General features: G+C 60.8%; 5 protein-coding genes across 5 annotated transcripts; all 5 read left to right on the plus strand.

The window, feature by feature from the left end:
- Positions 1 to 1,576: 1,576 nt before the first annotated feature.
- On the plus strand, positions 1,577 to 3,325 carry LMJF_09_0100 (conserved hypothetical protein; the record flags this gene model as incomplete). The annotated part of the gene is made up of 1 exon (XM_001681121.1): positions 1,577 to 3,325. One exon carries the CDS (start codon positions 1,577 to 1,579, stop codon positions 3,323 to 3,325), a length of 1,749 nt encoding a protein of 582 aa, XP_001681173.1.
- A 2,423-nt stretch (positions 3,326 to 5,748) lies between these two features.
- LMJF_09_0105 (conserved hypothetical protein) lies at positions 5,749 to 6,414 on the plus strand (the record flags this gene model as incomplete). The annotated part of the gene is made up of 1 exon (XM_001681122.1): positions 5,749 to 6,414. The coding sequence occupies one exon, from the start codon at positions 5,749 to 5,751 to the stop codon at positions 6,412 to 6,414; it is 666 nt and encodes a 221-aa protein (XP_001681174.1).
- Positions 6,415 to 7,472: 1,058 nt separating this feature from the next.
- Positions 7,473 to 9,611, plus strand: LMJF_09_0110 (conserved hypothetical protein; the record flags this gene model as incomplete). Its single annotated transcript, XM_001681123.1, has 1 exon — positions 7,473 to 9,611. The coding sequence occupies one exon, from the start codon at positions 7,473 to 7,475 to the stop codon at positions 9,609 to 9,611; it is 2,139 nt and encodes a 712-aa protein (XP_001681175.1).
- A 946-nt stretch (positions 9,612 to 10,557) lies between these two features.
- LMJF_09_0120 (putative kinesin) lies at positions 10,558 to 13,755 on the plus strand (the record flags this gene model as incomplete). The annotated part of the gene is made up of 1 exon (XM_001681124.1): positions 10,558 to 13,755. The coding sequence occupies one exon, from the start codon at positions 10,558 to 10,560 to the stop codon at positions 13,753 to 13,755; it is 3,198 nt and encodes a 1,065-aa protein (XP_001681176.1).
- A 2,219-nt stretch (positions 13,756 to 15,974) lies between these two features.
- On the plus strand, positions 15,975 to 17,549 carry LMJF_09_0140 (conserved hypothetical protein; the record flags this gene model as incomplete). The annotated part of the gene is made up of 1 exon (XM_001681125.2): positions 15,975 to 17,549. The coding sequence occupies one exon, from the start codon at positions 15,975 to 15,977 to the stop codon at positions 17,547 to 17,549; it is 1,575 nt and encodes a 524-aa protein (XP_001681177.1).
- Positions 17,550 to 18,065: the final 516 nt, after the last annotated feature.

The following is an 18,065-nucleotide window of genomic DNA, read 5'->3' on the forward strand; positions in this document are numbered from 1 at the left end:
TGCATCTCGCGGTCGGGGGGTCGTTATTAGTTGACGCACCTTTTTGCCAGCTCGTGTGGAGTGAGGATGCACGCGTTAGCGCTCGTTTCTCATCTCTCTTGTTTCCGTTTCTTGCATGAGGTGAGGGCAACGGGGACGTGTTTCTCAAGCAGCACACGGTAGCTCAAGCCCCTGTTTCAGCTTTCCCTCTCTCTTTCGCTGGCACTTGCTATCCCTTTCTTCATAACATCTGCGTTATGTTTTCTGCCCTCCCCCTTCGTTTTCCTGTTGTTTTCTCTTGTCTCCATCTTGTGTGTCTTGGTTCTCTGTATGTGTGTGTGCCGGTTGCTTGTGTTTGCCCTTGCGACATGTTTGCATTGTGTCCCGAGCGTGGTCGTGCTCTTCTCCTCGACCCCTCGCCCCATTCACCCGCTCTCGTGTTGGCCCTTCAACCGCTCATACTGTCGCCAAAGTATTTCGGGGCGCGTTGTTTTCCTTCCATGTGTTCTCTATCGATTTTGTTTTTCCGCCCCTTCGCGTTTGCCCCCTCCCCTACCCTACCCTTCCCGTCTCTCTCTCCCGCCGCCTTGCTGCTTGCATAACTCGAGCACCGCATCCATGCACCCCCTCCCCGCCCCCCCCCACTCCCCCCACACGCATGTGTTTATGTATTGGCGTGCGCTTGCGTTTTATGTTGTGTGCACCGTCGGTGCGCGGGTGTGTTCCGTCGCTTCACACGTGGTGCGTCTCATGCCGTTTTCTTTGTTTGCCGCCTTTTTTTTTCCTCTGCACCCGTCCGCGCATGCGCACACACGCACACGTTGTCCCTCCTCGCGCCGGAGAGGGCGCGTGCGTGCGAGCGTGTATTGAAAGTGTTGTTGAACCGAACAGAAAGAATGTGCGTAAACGAAAAATCGAGCAAGGACACATTGAACGGCGGTCTCGTGTGCGTGTGTGTGTGTGTGTGCATGGCCGTCTCACCGTCTGCACCTCTACGCTGCACAGCAGCCGTGGCATACCTCGCTTACTCCGCCTGCATCTGGGGGCAGCTTCCATCACCGCTTCACGCCGCCGCGCTCACGAGTACCTCAGTCACTGGCAGCCGCCCCTTTGGCGTGCGCCACGGACGTCCTTCCGACTCCTGACCGCCTCTGCGCGGACGATGTTGCCACCACGCTCCCGCCCTGCACGCTGTCGTGTTTCATTATCCCGCTTCTCTTGCCGCCACTTTCTCTATTCACAACCTCATCGCGCTTGTCTCTGTGCCTCGCTCATGGACTTTCGCCCTGAGTGGCTGGCGAGCACGCACACGTCCTCGGTACTCCCACCGCGCCACTCACAACTCAGCACCATCAGAAAGCACGCGAAGAAAACAGCGACTTAACGAAAGAGTATCATCCACAGCAGCGACACGCCTATTCCCGGCAGAAACCGAAAGACTCTGCACGCGCAGCAGGGGAGCTTCGTGACACGCGCCGTCCACCCCCACCCCACCCTCCTCTCCTTACGACAAGTCCGTCACCAGCGGCAGGCAACCCTTCTTAGTAGAGCGCTCCTCATTTCACTCCTCTTGGCAACACTCCCTTTCGCTGCCACCATGTTCATTGTGCAGGTAGCGGCCGACATCTTCGGCAATAAACTGAACTTCGAGCTCGGCTTCCCCAGCCGTCCCAGCCTGCAGGAGATCACTCGCGTCTCTGAGAGCGCCTTCTCGACGGAGATCGCCAACACGCGGCCAGACAACGTGCCCCAGCACACGTTCCATATATCGAAGATCAAAGTGTATGACGAGGACAAGAGCAAGTGGGTGGACCTTCTCGGCGAGGGTCAGCTGACGGACTACTGCCAGCTCTACGCCTTCCAGCCAGAGAATCCATGGCACAAGGAGACGCAGAAGCCGATTCCTCCGGCGACAAAGCCGCCGGCGGCTACGGCCGCGCTGAGTCGCAGTGCCACCGTCAGCAACACGCCGTCCGGCAGCCGCGCCGTCGCGTCCACCTCCAATGCCTTGGCGCCCTACACCGGCGGCCGCAGCGAGCCGGCGACATTGCGGAGGTCCTATGCAGCCGGGGCCAGCAGCACTGCCCTTGTCCCTCGCAGCAATGCGGAAGCATCTCCGGAGGAAAAGTTGCGCGTCGTCTTCTCCGAATTCGACAACAAGGGCACTCGAATGATTGACGTGGATGACTTCAAGCAGGGTTTTCACAACATGGGGCTGGACTTCTCCAGCGCAACCGTGGAGGACCTCTTCGAGCGCGCCGACCTCAACCACGACCACCGCATCTCCTACGCGGAGTTCGAGCGCTTTGCGCGGTTGTACCCGATCATGACCGACTGCCTGTACTTTCGCTCCAAGGCGTTCTGGGAGGAGGACCAGATGCGCAAAGAGATCCAGTCGGAGGTGGAGGCGGCGCACAAGTCGGAGGCCACGTTGGACCAGGCGCAGCGCAGCCTCGAGAACGCCGAGGCCGACGTCGCAGACGCGCAGAGTGCCGTGAAAGCCGCCGACGACGACTTGCGGGACCGCACAGATCGCATGCGCGACCTTGCCAAAGACATGGAGGAGGCGCGCAAGGGCAAGGAGCGGGTGATGCGCGAGAAGAAGGAGCGGGAGCAGGATCTCGGCGCCATCAGGGAGCGGGAGAAGGACGCGCGCAAAGATTTGCAGGACCTAGCTCGCGACTCCGACAAGCTGGACCGGCGCGCTGCCGCGCTCGTGAGTGACGCCGATGCGGCGGATGACAAGGTTCGCCAGCTTCAGAAGGCGCTCGAGGACGCGAAGCGCACCGCTGACCGAGCACACCAGGCGGCCGAACAGGCAGCGTTGGAGGCCGATCAGGCTAAGGAGCGCGAAAGAGACGCCGCCATGGAGGCAGATGCGATTGCACGCGAAATTCCGAAGGCCGAGGATGCTGTGCGTATGGCGGACCGAAACGTGGTGGCAGCGGACCAGGTGCTGCGCGAACTGGACAGTGCCGGCAAGGACATTGGGCGTCAGGCAGACGAAGCGGCCAGCCGGCGCGACGCTGGTGAGAAGGCTGTAGCCGAGGCACGGGACAAGGTGATGCAGAAGGTGCGCGAGTTGGACGCAGCGCGCAACGCCGTTGCCGAAAAAGACAGAGCCATCAAACAAAAGGAGGCGGAGCTCGACGAGCACCGACGTCAACGAGAGCTCATCACACAGCACGAGCGTACCCTGATCGAACAAGAGTTGCGCCTCCGTGAACAGCGTGACAGTCTGGAGCAGCGCGAGACAAAACTGATGTCGGAGGCCAGTAACTACCTTGGGAACATGCGCATCAACCTCGCGACGCGCTCCTACTCGCGCGACCCCGGAGGGTACTGAGTCGTTGTAAGAGTGGCAGGGGACGACAACCACGCGTGCGTGTGCGGTTGCCGTTTTCGGCTAGATGCGACTGCTGCTCATCTCTCTTGGTACTTTGTACGGGGGTGCTCAGAGGGAAGGCAGCTTTCTTCCCGACCCTGTGTGCATGTGCGTGTGCGTGCTGGGGGCACATTTCTTTCCTTGTTTGTTAGATAGGCAGCCGTGCATGCCATGCGTGTTGTCGCGATGTCTGCTGTGCATATATATATATATATATGCGAGTCTGTCCATCGGCGTGTGAGTTTGGGCGGCGCACCCTTCACCCGTCACACTCACTTCGCATTCACCCTTGTTTCTCCTGCATCTTCTCTTTTCTATCGTTGGGTGTGTGCGTGCGAGTGCGCGTGTATGTGGATTTGTATTGCCTGCCTTCCTGAGGGAGAGCCATGCAGCCGTGTGAGTGGCCCCCTCCGTACGCACTCCTTAACGCATGTTCCCCCCCGGGGGGGGGGGCTGGACCAGGATGGTGGCAGTGGCGCCGCCCTTTTGCAGGCCACACCACTGGAGTAAGCAGACAATGGTGACGAGCTTGACCTCTTTCTGAGGGTCGAAGAGAGAAAGTGCATTGGCCCCGTGCATTGCGCGTGTGCTCGTATGTGAGTGTGTGTGTGCGGTCTCTCTCTCTGGCGTGTGGGCTCTGGCGGTGCAATGAAGACTCGTCATCCTGCGCCGTCATCATCGTTAAACGTGCGTTTTTCTTCTTGTCTTCGTTGTCTTCTCTTCTTCCACTAGAGTATACGACGGACGTTTTCCGTGCTCGTTGGTCTCTTGGTTCTCTGTTCGACTCGCTGTGTACCACTGTACGTGTCGTCGTCTTGATTGAGGCCATGTAGAGAGGGTATGTGGTGGTGATAGTGATTCCAGGGGGAGGGACTGGAGAGGGGGGATGGGGCTGTGCTACAGAGCGCTGACAGAGAGGTGTGGAGGCGACAACTACTTCGGCCGGCACAGTGCTTTAGAGGTCGTGAGGAATTGACACGCATTGCCACCGCGTGCTGGGCCCTTTTCCCTTCCTCAACGATTAACCTCCTTCACCCCCTCCCCCACCCTCGCTGCTTCCCGCCTGCCTGTTCTTGTGTCGGCATTTTCATAGATGAGTTTTCTGTTTCCTTTAGTCGCCGTTGCGTGCCGTTGGGTTTTCTGTAGTGCTGTATTCATCGTACACGAGAGAGGAGGGAGCAGCGGAGCGGCTGCTGTTGCAGCGTGCAGCACAGCTGCGTAACTGAAAAGCCAAACGACGTACACACACACACACACACACACAGGCCTGCGGTTGAAGAGAGTGTTGCCCTCCACAACAACAACGAAAAAGAAGCCGAGGTCAGGCGAGTGACCAGGCGTGCATCGACAGACACACAGACCGGTACCCTGTAACAGCAAGAGAGGGGGGGGTCGACGTCAAACATGCCGACCGCTATCTTGTTCGGTAGCTAAATCGTATGCTGGCACTGCTGCTGCTCTCGTTGTTTGCACGTCTGTCATGGGCTTGCTTGTGACAGGTGCCCGCATCTCTCGCCCTCACGATGTTGCCGGCGCTCTCGTTTTCTCCTTTCCCTCCTATGGAGATGGCGATGAGAAACACGATGCCTGAGGGCATTGGACGAGGGGGGGGGTAGGGCGGAGGAGTAGAGTATTGGCACACGTGAGTGTTGCGTGTGTGCCTGTCGAGCATGCCAGCGTGCCTCCCCGCGTTCCCACGTATAAGCGATGCCCAGGATCGCCCCTTGGCCACAGCTGCTGTCACCGATGCCGGCAGCTCCTACGGACCCTTATTTCTACACCTTCTCGTCCCATCTTTATAAAACTGCCTCTCCCTATGTCTGCCTGCAGGTGCTCCCGAACACCCCCCCCCACACACACAGAGACACGCAGAAAAAGGCTGGCAAAGACGCTTCCGTTGGCAGCGCCCTTTCTCTCCCTCCCTCTCACGCCATATCCTCCTGTCTCACGTGTGTTTGTGCGTGGCAGAACGCAACGCAGGAGACGGAAGGTGCAAGTGGGTACTGGTCGGCCATCTGCTTCCGGAGTGATTGGTTCCCCCCCCCACACACACACACAGACACACACACTTGCTCGCAGTTGGCACCGCTCCAACGTACCTTCGGTCTTCGCCACCCCCTCCTCCTCGTCCTCCCCCTCCATACACACGCAAGTACGTCTAACGCTACTAGCTCCCTCCATCCCCCCCCCCTTTTCCTGTCTTGTTGCTTTGCGTTTCCCGGTGCTCCGTGCGGTGGTGTTGGACTCGCCGCGGTACTCCGTCGTCGTCATCACGGCCGAGCGAACAACAGCGAGACGAGACGATCGGCGAGCTCCCTTTGTTTTGCGGAACAAGCGAGGAGACGCGGCGGCGATATCGCTCGCGTGGGGACCTGCCGTGGGGTATGTCGGCGTTGCTCTCGTTCCCATCTCGGTCCTCTGCAGCACCTTTAGCCATGCGCGGCTGTCGGCGCACATTCACCGCCTCTGCAGCCGCTGCTATCTCGCCTTCCGCGTCCTCGAGTACATCGGCGAACGGGCGGCTCTTAGTCGGCGGTGCTAAAGCGATGGAAAGGTCTGGGGAAGTAGCAATGCACAACTTGTACAGGCGTCTCCTCAAGGCCGGCGAGGAGGGCAGAATGATGCAGCATTGTCTCACGGTGAACTCTCTGAGCGACAGCGTAACGTACGGACTGCGGTTACTGCGCCTGCATCGTGAGCTGACTACAGTGGATGCTACAGCACAACAAACTCCGTGGTGGCGCGTGGCGAAGCGAGCGCGCCAGGGATTAGCACGCCGCTACTATGCGTGGAGTCTGCTGGCGCTGCGCCTGCAACTGCGCAGCCGCAACGCGATCGCTGACGTCCTTGTGTACTTGCTCTTCGTCACCATGTGCTTCCTTCTCTACGAAATCTACCGCGCATGCCGCATTGGAGTGAACCGGGCCGAGGAGCGCTACCGCACGCTCTCCATTCCCATTATTCAGACCTTGGATGCACTCGAGGCGGCGCAGGCTCGGAAGCGTGAGCTGCGCAAGGAGATGGAGAAGGACATTGTGCAAGGGCGGTGAGGACATAATGGGTGAGGTGCACGTCACAGGACAGGCACGCGCGCCCGTCCTCACTGACGCGTTCCTTCTCCGCCTCCCCTTCGCGTGGCTTCCTCTTCCCGTGCCGTTCCCCGATGCCTCCGGCGCACCTCAGCAGTGCGCAGGCTCACAAACCCGTCCACACACACACACACACACCGGCCCGCACACGAAAGGATTACGCCCCCTCGCCCTCTCTCTTCCGCCTCCTCTCCCATCCCTCAGGCACACACACACGTGTGCACAATGTCTGTGTGTGTGTGTTTGTGTGTGTGTGTGTGTCCATCTCGTAGCACATGCCGTTCACAACTCAACGTACTGGTAAGCGCAGACTAGAACGAAGAAGACGCAGCAACGGCGGCAAGCGGCAACGGTGTCTCCTCGACGCATCTGTGAAGCGGTGGAGCAGGAGGGAAAGACCGAAAAAGAGACAAGGCGAGCACTGCGTGTGCGTGCGTGGAAGGGGAACGAGGAGGGGGCACGACGTGTCCAATTGTGTCGACGCGTTTTTCCTAACACCCCCCCCCACACACACACGCCGCACCCCGTCCTCGAACCCTGCCCTCTGCCACCCACTGCATACAGCTCACATGAAGCTCCGCGCCTCTCCACTGGGTTTCTCTGCCCTCACTATCCCGCCTCCACACACCCACCCCCTCCCTCTCCCTCACTCTCCATATCCACCCACCACGGATTGTCTGCCGTGGATTTGACTCCATGCGAACGCTTGCACGATGTCTTCATGGTCTCTAGTTGGCTTCTGTGCAGGCGCATGAGCGTGTGTGTGCTGGGATCAAGGGCTGCAGACTCAGCAGCGGCCTCATTAAGTAAGCGCGTCTGCTAGTGTTTCGCTCTTTCTCGCTGTGTGCTGCGTGGGTCTTGGAGTGAGAAGAAGCAGTCTCGCTCGCTGCATGCCTGTCTGTCACGCACACACACACACACACACACACGCATCAACTAGAGGAGGTGTGGATACTCATCGCTGGTGTGGACCTTTGCGGTGCGGATCATCCAACAACCCCCATCGATCGAAACGCGGGATGGCGGAGGTGCGGCAACAGCAGAGTAGCCGGGCTGTCAGTGACGTTGTCGAGTACCTTCATCTAGCAGGGCGGCGCTACCGCGAGCACGTAGAGCTCCTCCGGCAGGAGCAGGCGGTGCGCGATGCCCAGCATGCGCCGTTCAAACCCGAGGTGTCTTTGTATGCCGAGCGGGTGGGCAAGAATTCTCTAGCACGGCAGTCGTCGTCCATCGGCGCGCGCCTGCACGAGCTTCATCAGAAGAAGCTCGCACTCTTGGAAGAAGAGGCGCAGGAGAAGGCGAAGCGGCGCGCGGCGGCCGAGGCGCAGGACTGCCCTTTCTCTCCCGCCATTACGACACGCGCGGCGTGGTCTCGTCGCACCGGGAGCGACGTTGCAGCGGCTCTCATGCAGTGGGGAGAACAGCGTCGCGCCCGCCAAGCCCGGGCACAGGTGGAGGCGACACGCAATGAGCTCAGCAAGGTATCCGCCGCGCCGCGCATCACGGCGTACGCAGATGAGAAGGCGAGGGCCGAGCGCAGCGGCGTTTCGGTGGAGGTGTCCCTGACCGCTGAGGCCGAGGCACGACGACAGCGCCGTCACGCTGCGTTCGAGAAGGCGTACCCCGCTGCCTCCTCCTCCAACAGCGGTGCCACCTCCGCGAGACGCTTCTCCCCTTCCATCTCGGCCTACGCCTCGCGGATCGAATTTGAAGAGGATGTGGTAAGTCGCCTATACGAGCGCCAAGGCAGCCGTGGCCACTTGGTGCCACGCGACCGCCTGTACGACGAGGAGGTCGCTCTCTACTGCACCTTCCACCCCAAGCTCTCTGCCCAGTCGGCGGAGTTGTCACGACGGTACTACGAGGAGGAGGGCGAGGCGGGCACAGACCCGCACGAGCGACTTTTCCGCAACACACACCACACGTCCAAGTACCGGAAGCCGGCGCAGCTGAGCGTCTTCACCGGACAGCCGGAGATAAGCGACGCGTCACGGCGCATAGTGGAAGAGCGGCGTCGGCAACTAGCGCTGGATGGACAGCCGGGGACACTGGGTCTCAGCCCGGGTAGCCGCCTGTGTCCGGGAACCGCCAGCTTCGCTGCGGCACAGGCGCCGAAGACGCTCAAGAAGAAAGTTTTGTCGGCCCGGGATACCGAGACGCAGGAAACGCCGACCTTTACCCCCTCTGTGAACCCCGCATCAGAAGCACTGTGGCGTCAGCGGGTGTCGGCCCTGAAGGCGAGCGGTGTGGCTCGCAATGCCGAGGAGGCACGGCAGCTACTGTGGCGCAAGGCGGCAAAGCGCAAGGAGGAGGAGGTGCTGAAGTTGCAGGACCAGCGACGGCGGAACGAGGCTGCAGAGTGCACGTTCCGGCCCAAGGCTGGACGGCCACCGCAGCGCAGCTCTGGCTACGTGGCGATGCCTGTCGAAGCACGAGCAGCGTTGTGGGCGCAGCAGCGTGACCGCCACCTCGCCGATCTGCGCACGGAACTCAGCGAGATTACAGTCGAGGAGTGCACTTTTCGGCCTCATGTAGATCCCGTCTTCCCTCTTCCCTGCGGTGACGCCAAACCAGCGTGGGGTGTGGAGGCGTTCCTGGAGCGGCAGGCGGAGGCCAGGCGGCAGCGGGAGGAGGCGGAGCAGTGGTGGCGGCCAAAGTACGCGCGAGCGCCAGTGGCCCAAACCTCGCGTGTTTCTCGCTGGCGCTCGCCGTCCAGCCGCGTCGCCAGCCATCCTTCAACGCAGAGGACAGCGAGTGCTTCGCGCAGGGGCGCCGCCAGCAGCACTGCGTCTGAGGCAGAGGACAATGAGGGAGAGGAAGAGGGGGTGTTCGAGCAGCACTGGGCTCGTCCGCCAGTGAGCACCTCTTTGACCGCATCTTCATTCTCGCGAGTGTCGCAGCAGGAAGTGCCATCGGCAGAGTCGTCGCCATCCTACGTGGCGCAGCAGCAGCCAAATACCCTCTTCCCGTACACGGTCGACATCTCACGCAGAGGACCATATCCGTGGCGCCCAACGACGGCCGCCGGTACTTCCGAGGCCGCTGCCGGGGAGGGCGGCAGTCGCGCTTCCGCGTCCCTCTCGTGGCGTAAACCTCTCCGCTACCGTCCCATTTCCGCGACTGCGACAGCTTCGCGTGGGCGGTCGTCTGCGTCGTGAGCACTGATTGCATGGCGTGCTCGAGCGCTCTTTTTTCTGTTGGAAGCTGTGCGGCGAAGGTGGGAAAGGAGTACCTGGATACGGGCCGCAGAGGAAGGCCACATCATTCTGCTGCCCCCGCCCCCCTCCTGGCACACACGCACCTGTCCCCTTCCCCGCTGCTGCCGCTGGCTGGCTGTGATGCCATTGAGCCCGCCCTAAGCTGATTTTGCAGTTACTGCCCCCCTCCCTCCTCCCCACCTCCACCTGTGTGTGCGCGTGTGCGGCTTTGACTAGATGGTGTTGAGCTACCTTTCCTAGATAGTGTAGACTGCGTCTGATGGTGGGCGACAGGAAGAGGGGGGAGCGGAGAAGAGGCATAGGTGCGCATGTCACCTGTGTGCTTGGACGCTGTCCTCTTCGCCGCGCATCACTCCCAACGACAGACATGCTCACACTCAAAAAGAGCGAGAGGAGCATGCAGCTCACCCGACGCCGACGAAGGAAAGGGTGCCGGAACACTGGACATCCGCATAGGCCCAGGCCGCCACGAACAGTGACGCGTGCTGTATATAATTTAGGGGAGGGGGAGGGAACCGACCCCTCCCCCTGCAGACGCGCAGACCCCCACACACACGCACACACCGGTGCCTGCAAGCCCTTACTTCCTGCCCACCACTTCTCATCTCTTGCGTGCACTTTACTTCATTTACGTGCTCCCCCCCCCCTTTCCTTCCTCACCACCGCTTCCCCCATTTATACACAGTGAAGAATTTGGTGAGCGGACTCCACATGTCGAGTGCACGTTGTCGCACGTGGATCAGCAGACGTGCACTCAAGCAAGCACTCACCTACACATTGACAAGAAGTCACACCCTTAGACAGCGCAAAGGGAGCTCCGACACTTGATTCTTGCGACGCACAACACACGCCCACACGCCCCCCCCCTCCCCTCACACGCCACAAGATGACAGAGCGCATTATAGTTGCCGTGCGAGTTCGTCCATTTCTGCCGCACGAAAATGAAGCCAGGTGCCTGGAGGTGTCGGAGAATCAAGTCGCCGTTGGCGCCGGACACCCCTTCGTCTTCGACCGAGTCTTCGATGAAACGGCCTCGTCCGACGACATCTACGTTGCACTTGGACAGCCGCTAGCAGACTCCTTTCTAACTGGCTTTCACGCGTCCACGATTGCGTATGGGCAGACCGGCTCTGGCAAGACGTTCACCATGGCCGCGCTGCTCCACGACACCGTGCAGGAAGTCTTTTGCCGCCTCACAGAGGATTCGGAGGCAACGCTAAGCACCGGGCGCTCCAGCTCCGCTCTCACCAGTTTAAGCGCTACGCTACGCACGAGCCCGGCCTTCACCATGTCACTCAGCGTCCTGGAGGTGTACAATGAGTCCATCGGCGACCTGCTTGCCGAGCTGGTGTCGCAGCCCCCGAGACAACACACGGCAACGGTGTTGAACGGCACCGTCCCGCAAGCCGTAGATGCTCCAAGACGGCCGTCTGCGCAGGGCTGCGGCCCACTTCAAAATCGAAGGTTGTTGCAGAGACGCGCCTATGGGCCGACTAGCCCGTTCCCTCGAAACTCTCTCGCCCTACGCGAGGATCCACATGGAGGCGTGTATGTGGTGGGTCTCACAGAGGCGCAGGTGCGCAGTGAGGCAGAGATGCTCGCGCTGATCGACAGCGCCATCGAGAATCGAAAGACGGCCTCGACACTAAAGAATTCCAAAAGCTCGCGCTCGCACTGCGTCATCACGCTCACGTTGCAGCGACGCGGTTTGTGCTCGCGCTGCTGCTTTGTTGATTTAGCCGGGTTTGAGCGCCTGAAGTCTCGCGGAGAGGCCGTTCCGTCCGGCGGACCTGGTGACCCGGCAAGTCTCGTCGGGGCGAGTCTGCCGTCATGCCGTACCCTTTCCGAGCGCATGCGAGAATGCATCAACATCAATAGTGGGCTGCTGGCTCTGGGCAACGTCATTGTGGCGCTGTGCGAGCGAAAGCCGTACGTGCCGTACCGCTCCTCCAAGCTTACGCGCCTGCTGCAGCCGATGCTCAGTGGAAACGCCCGCACGGCGATTGTCGCCTGCATCTCTCAGCTTGCGTCGTCGATGGAGGAGACGCTGAACACGCTCAAGTACGCTGACCGCGCGAAGCGCATTCATATCCACCCTCACTTGGCCGTTGCGGAAGTGACGACGTCGGCGGATGCCCGGCAAACGATTCTGCTGCTGCAGGAACAGCTAGAGGACGCGCAGCGCCGCTTAGCGATCGCCGTTCCCGCTGGCGCAGGCACGCGGAAACCCGCTCGATCGCCTTCGGCATCCCTCGTGCAAGAGGTGAAGCACCTACGTGAGCTCTTGCGCCAGGAGCGCCAGTTGACGAAGCGGCTTGAGAACGACGTGCTCAATGCTGAGTGCGCCACCATGGTCGAAGTGGAGAAGCGCAAGGCTCTGGAGGTGCGAGTTGCGCAGCTCAAGGCAGCGAGCGCTGCTGACCCGAAGGCGGAAGGGGCAGGGTGCACCGAGGTCAGCGCTGACGGTGACACGGGGAAATCGGCCAGCTCTTTGCTGAACCCCCGCAGTTGCCTCGCGGTAGACATGACGCGTCTCCAGCAGCTGGAGGAAGAGCGGGAGGCACTAGCGGCGCTGCCGGCTCAGAAGGCGCGAGACACAGTTCAGCTCGAGGCAGCCCTTGTGGAGAATGGGAACTGCGTTGCTGACAACCTCGCTGCCACCTTGACCGTTAATGCGGACGACGACTCTAACGTGGTGACCCTCGCAGAGGATATTGTTGCCCAGAAAGATCGAGTTGCACAGCTGCAGATGGAAAACGGCGACGTCTCTGCGCAACTCGTGCAGCGCGAGAAGCTGCGGCGCACCCTCAGTAACCACGCGCACCCGCGTGGAGAACTACGCAAGACGGAGGTCAAGCTGGGGAAGTCCGAGGTGGCGCTTAAGCAGAGAAAGCAGGTAAAGGAGAAGTTGCGCACCGCCTCTGGGGATCGCCTCCGCCGCGCTAGGGAGAAGTCTGTGGACTACCGCGGCCGCGTCAAGGGGTCGACGCAGCACGTGCGTGTGCGCCAGGTGGATCTTGAAAGCACCCGCCAGCTGCATGAGAAGTTGGTGGTGCTGCAGGAGGAGGTGTTCCGGCAGCGGCTGTGTGCGCGCACAACTCGGAAGGCGTCTTGGAAGCTCAATGATGCCCATCAGCAAGAGGTGGAGCAGTTTCAAAAGCAGCTGCAGCTGATGGCCATACAGACGACGTCCCCGAATCAACGCACGAACCGCAGAGGTGCTGGCATTGTGAAGGAGCGCGGACAGCTGGCGGGGCAGCAGGTGCAGGCGCAGAGGCCTCAGCAAGAGGTGCCTTCGCCCGGGCGTCTTTGCCACCTGCCACCTGAGAAGACGCTGTCTTCGATGCCGTTCTCCCCCTCCGCCAAAGCCAGTCCCCCATCGCCTGCGCTCGGCAAAACCTCGCCGCACATCATCAAGGTTCACAAGAACTCCCACGCGTCATCGTCTTGGCCGGGTTTTCATCCACATGGGCTTCACAGTAGCATCGACGGTGCCCTGCAGAGCTCACGCGACGCGACGCAGACGACCATCAACTGCGAGCTGCAAGACTTAGAGCGAATACAGAAGGAGTTGGTCGAGCTGCTAGTGTATCGCCGTGCCCTGCTGACCGCGCCAGCCGCTGATGCATCCAAGTGGCACCGCGCTAAGGATGGCTTTGCGCGGCGACTCTCACAGGTTCAAGCTGCACTTCAGTCTACCGAGCCGGGCCAGCGCGAGCACACAGCTCTTCTCAAGGAGAAAAACAACGTGAAGGAGCAACTTCGACAGCTGCAAGCGTTCCGCCACATGTTTGCCGACCCCGCTCAGCAACTGGCTGAGCTCGACAACCGTATCGAGGACCTGAACAGGGCGCACAGGCTCCACACGCAGCGCTTTTGTCAACTGCAGCGCGCGGTGCCGAAGCCACGCGGAAACGGTGGAGTGGTGGCGGCGAGGGAGAAGCATCAGCCGTCTGTGCGCCACATGCGCACGGCGTCTGCAAGGTACGCCGCTGCCGGCACGTTAGCCCTCCACACAGCGGTGGAATCGTCGCAAGGAAGCAACGGAAACATGCGGGAATATGTGACGGGGTCCAAGCAGTAGATCATGTATCGCGCTGAAGAGTCCCGCTCGCTGCGTGCACAACAGCGACGTGCGTAGTGTTCGTGCGTGTGGGCGCACGTTCCGTGGAGTGCGGTGGGTGTGGGGGATGGCAAGGGAATGGAGAGTGGAGAGTGCAACATGCATCTCCAGACCTGAACACCGTGTTTCCCGTTTCTGGCTGTGGCGGCACGACATCCAGCTCCCTCGTCACATCAGCAGCAGCAGCAGCAACAAGCGACGCTTGGGGAAGGAGGTGGAGGGCGATAAGGGCTCACGAATCAGCACACCGATGTGCACACGCAGGTGTAAAGCAGTGTATGCATCGGTGTCACCACCACCACCACCACCACCACCACCACCCCCTCTCCTCCCGTCCCTCCCTGTGTGTGCGTGTGTACTATTACTATCTATTTTTTGTGTGTCTGTTTGCCCTTGCAGCCATCGCTGCCGCTTTCGGCTTATTATTATTATATGCTCGCTGCTGCTCGCTCTCCTTTTGTTGTTGTGTTTCGGAGGAGGAGGAGGAGGAAGGGACGGGGAGGGGAGGGGGAGCCCCCCCCCTCCTCCTCCTCCTCCTCCCAAACACACACGCACATGTCTCCGTGTCCCGTGTTATGACGCGCCCTGAGGGAAGGGAAGAGGGAAACACGGAGGAGGGTAACTTGCCTTGTTTTTGCGGGTGTTTATGCGTCTATTTGCTGATTTGTTCGTGGTAGGATGGGCACGTGGAGCATGTGTGAGAGAGAGAAAGAGAGAGGGGGGCAGCGGTGAAAAACACGCAGTTTGCACGGTTGCTGCCCCCTCCGTCCTACATGCTCTGTGTGAGCTCGCTTGTGTGCTCCTTCGCAATTTTGAGCCCGTTTTGCGATGGGTGAGTCGTTGTATATACATATATATGTGTGTGTCTGTGTACTTGCGTCCGCGTGTGCTTAGGTGTCTGTAGGTCCGCTTGTGGGAGTGTTTACCACCGCTGCCGGTTGCTCTCACGCACACGCACACGCCCTTCCCACCCCCACCCCATCCCTCATGTCCTCTGATTTGCTTGCAAAATGTTTGAGGGAATAAGCTTAGGGAAAAGAAAGAAGAGGCAACGGCTCGGCATCCGCCACCCACGCTGCCGCCGCCGCTCTTCACCAAAACAAGCTTGCGTGTGTAAGTGTGCGTGTGCCGGGAGGCGAGGGGGGGGGGGGTCTGCTCCCATCACCTGACCCCACCCCCTGCCTCTCCCTCTTCCTTCCATTCGTTCACTCCCCCCTTCCTGCGCCCTCCGCATTATGCGCACGTGTTTGTCTCTTGCTCTTGCTCTGCTGCGCATGTCACGCAGCTTCACGTGTACAGTTCCGGCTCTTGCTCTCATGGTCGGCACCGGCGCTACTTCATGTTGTGAACCAAAACAACAGCTAACCCAAGAAATACAAAGACGGGAGGCGTATGTTGCTGGTCTGTGCGTGGTGAGGGAGCGGCGCTGCGCGAACGACTTGCTGCCCCTCTCCACGATGTCCCCTTCTCCGCCGCTCATCGCGCACAAACGGAGGAACGAAGCGAATAGAGGGCACACCCGGCACAGATAATACCTGCAGGGCACCCCTGCAAGAGCATCGAAGCCGCCGACTGCCCTCTCCGAGCGTGCAGCCCTGACTCTTATCTATCCGCCTTGGGTGGACGCGGTGAGCGCGAGTTCGCGCATCGACGTAACACGTCCCCGCCTCCATCCCCACCCCTTCCCCCTAAGGACTGGAACGCTTCTTGGCTTGCTCTCTCTCTCTCTCTCCGGTTCTCTTGCTCTTTGCTGGCCACCGCGTATGCGCCCCGTGTATGTGTGCGTCCTCGCCCACCGAACACCCTCCTCCCGATACGCGGACTCGTTCTGCCCTTCATCGTTTCACGCTCGCGTCTCTCCACCACCCTCTCCCCACCTTCACATACTGTTTACAGCTCCGCACCGTGACGTTGACGGTGTTCTCCGTGGCGCTGCTACCATTTCATGTGCGTCTGTGTGTCGCTGCTGCTGCGTCCCCCGCCCCTGCCTGCCTTTCGCCGCTTGTCGATTTGTTTCGCTTGCTCGCTCTTCATGTGCACGTGTGCCTGTCCCCGGTGCCTCTCTCCCATGTCTCTCTAGCTTCGCCCCTTCACAAACACACACACACAGGCACACGCACAGACACTGGACATCAACGACGTTGCCTGCCCGCCTCAAGACCCCTCCGCGGGCTTTCATCATGTCATCCCATGCGTCCCCCAGACACTCGAGGGAAGACACGCCGGTGCAGCGCTCCTTCGCAGATGAGGCAACCGCTGCGGCAGACCTATTTGACCTCGCCGCCCCACCCTTGCAGCAGCCGCTGGTGGCACGCCTTGTCCCGCTCTACGCCGGGCTTCCCACTCTCGACCTCCATCAAAATAGCGGAAACGTGGTCGTCGGCCGCGGCAAGGACATCTCCGAGGACTACCGCATCAATGTCAGCGACAAGCTCTCCGCGCGTCATTGCGAGCTGGCCGTGGATCCGGTGACGTTGCGCGTGGAGCTGCGCGACTTGTCGACCAACGGTACCTTCTTGAACGGCAGGCGCGTCGCAAAGGGGGAGCGAGTCGTGCTGCAGAATAGTGATCGTGTTGCACTGACGCGACCAGCAGAAAGTGACGCTGGTGGTGGGCAGGCGCCAAGCAGCGCCGTGGACGACATTGCTGCCAACGGCCGTGTCGACTATATGTTTCAGCGCCTTAAGCAGGAGACCACGCGAGCCCGCATAAGCGCGGAGTTGACGTGCTCCGTTTGCAAATCCATTTTCCACCGGCCTTGCTCCGTGCTGCCCTGCATGCACGTCTTCTGTGCCGGGTGCATCAGCGGCTGGATGGCACAAGGGGAGCAACACACATGCCCCAAGTGTCGCGTGAGCATCACCGACGTTCGCCCCACCCATCGCCTGCAGAGCTGCGCAGAGAACTACCTGCTCGCGAGCCCGGCCAGCCGCCGCCCGGTGGAGGAGCTCGCCCAACTGGACGCCGCCGACACGATCGACCCACTGGGCATGAGGATTGGGAAGCGCAGTCGCAGCGACACTAATGACTGCGACGACGATGGCAAGTGTGGATCTCACAGCGATAGCGGTAGCGACACCGTCCGTGCAGTGCGTCACGCGGCCCTGATCTTTGGCCACGCAGTGCCCCTCGCTGGCCCAAAGTGCGCCGAGTGCAACACGCCGAGCTCCATCGACGGCTTTCAATGCCCGGCAGGTGGCCCCCATCTTCGCTGCTCGGCGTGTCGCTCCTGCTTCGCCGAGCGCCCGCTGTGTGGCCGGCCGCAGCGCTGCCACGTCTGCCACTTAGCCTTCTGCCACCTCTACAGAGCGGGTGGCTGTGCGTCCACCGACGGGACGTCATTCCAGCCCTTCAAGGAGCACGAACCCTTCAGCGTGCTGCCACCGCAGACCTTTAGCGGCAACACGATCGAGCAGAACATCCTCTCCGACTACCTCGCCTCGCACAGCATTCTTCTCAAGGACGTGTGGTCGGCAGCGCTGGCGAAGCTCGAGGGCGGAGAGTGGGTCCCCGACATGGTTTTGCTCAACGGCGCCATAAGGGCAGACTCACCGGTGTGCCGGCGGTGTGCAGCGACGGTGTTTGCAGAGCTACTCTTCGCCTACCGCCGTCACCTCGCCTCCGATAAGCTGCCAGAGTCAGTGAATAAGCGGCCCAACTGCTGGTACGGAAAGGAGTGCCGCGCGCAGTTTCACAACGAGCAGCACGCTCACAACTACAACCACGTCTGCTACCAGGAGAAGCGCAAGGAATAGTGGACTCGTACAGTGAGTGGCGAGAGAGCCTGCATTTGTGTGTCTGTGTTGGTCGGAAATGATCTTTCCAGTGAGCGCATGGTGGGCGCCGTGTTTAATCTCCGCCCTCCTTTTCTCTCCCTCTCCTTCCACGCCCCTTTTCTTCCTTTGACATACTCCCTCACGCACGCGCCCCTCCCACTCCTCTCGCGTCTTTCCTTGTCTACGCTGCACCCCCCCCTCGTGGCAGCAACCAGGAAGCCGACGAGCCACACAACCCTGTTGACGGCGACGCTTCGCTAATTTCGGCGCCGCGACAAATGGAAAACGAAGATCCGCGATAACGTAAGACCGCCCGCCGTGACATCCCTTCCCAACCCACCCACCCACACATCACACGGCAGCGTCGCCCCCCCCCCTTCTTCGGCAAACCACTCGAGCGCTCTCTCCCTCGCTCCCTCTCGGAGGGAGGACCGACGCTTCCCGCATTCGCCATCTTCGCCTTATCTCTCGAACACCTCCAGTGAACTCGAAAGC

This window comes from Leishmania major, chromosome 9, assembly GCF_000002725.2.
Source record: "Leishmania major strain Friedlin complete genome, chromosome 9".
In the NCBI taxonomy this organism is placed as follows: Eukaryota; Euglenozoa; class Kinetoplastea; order Trypanosomatida; family Trypanosomatidae; genus Leishmania; species Leishmania major.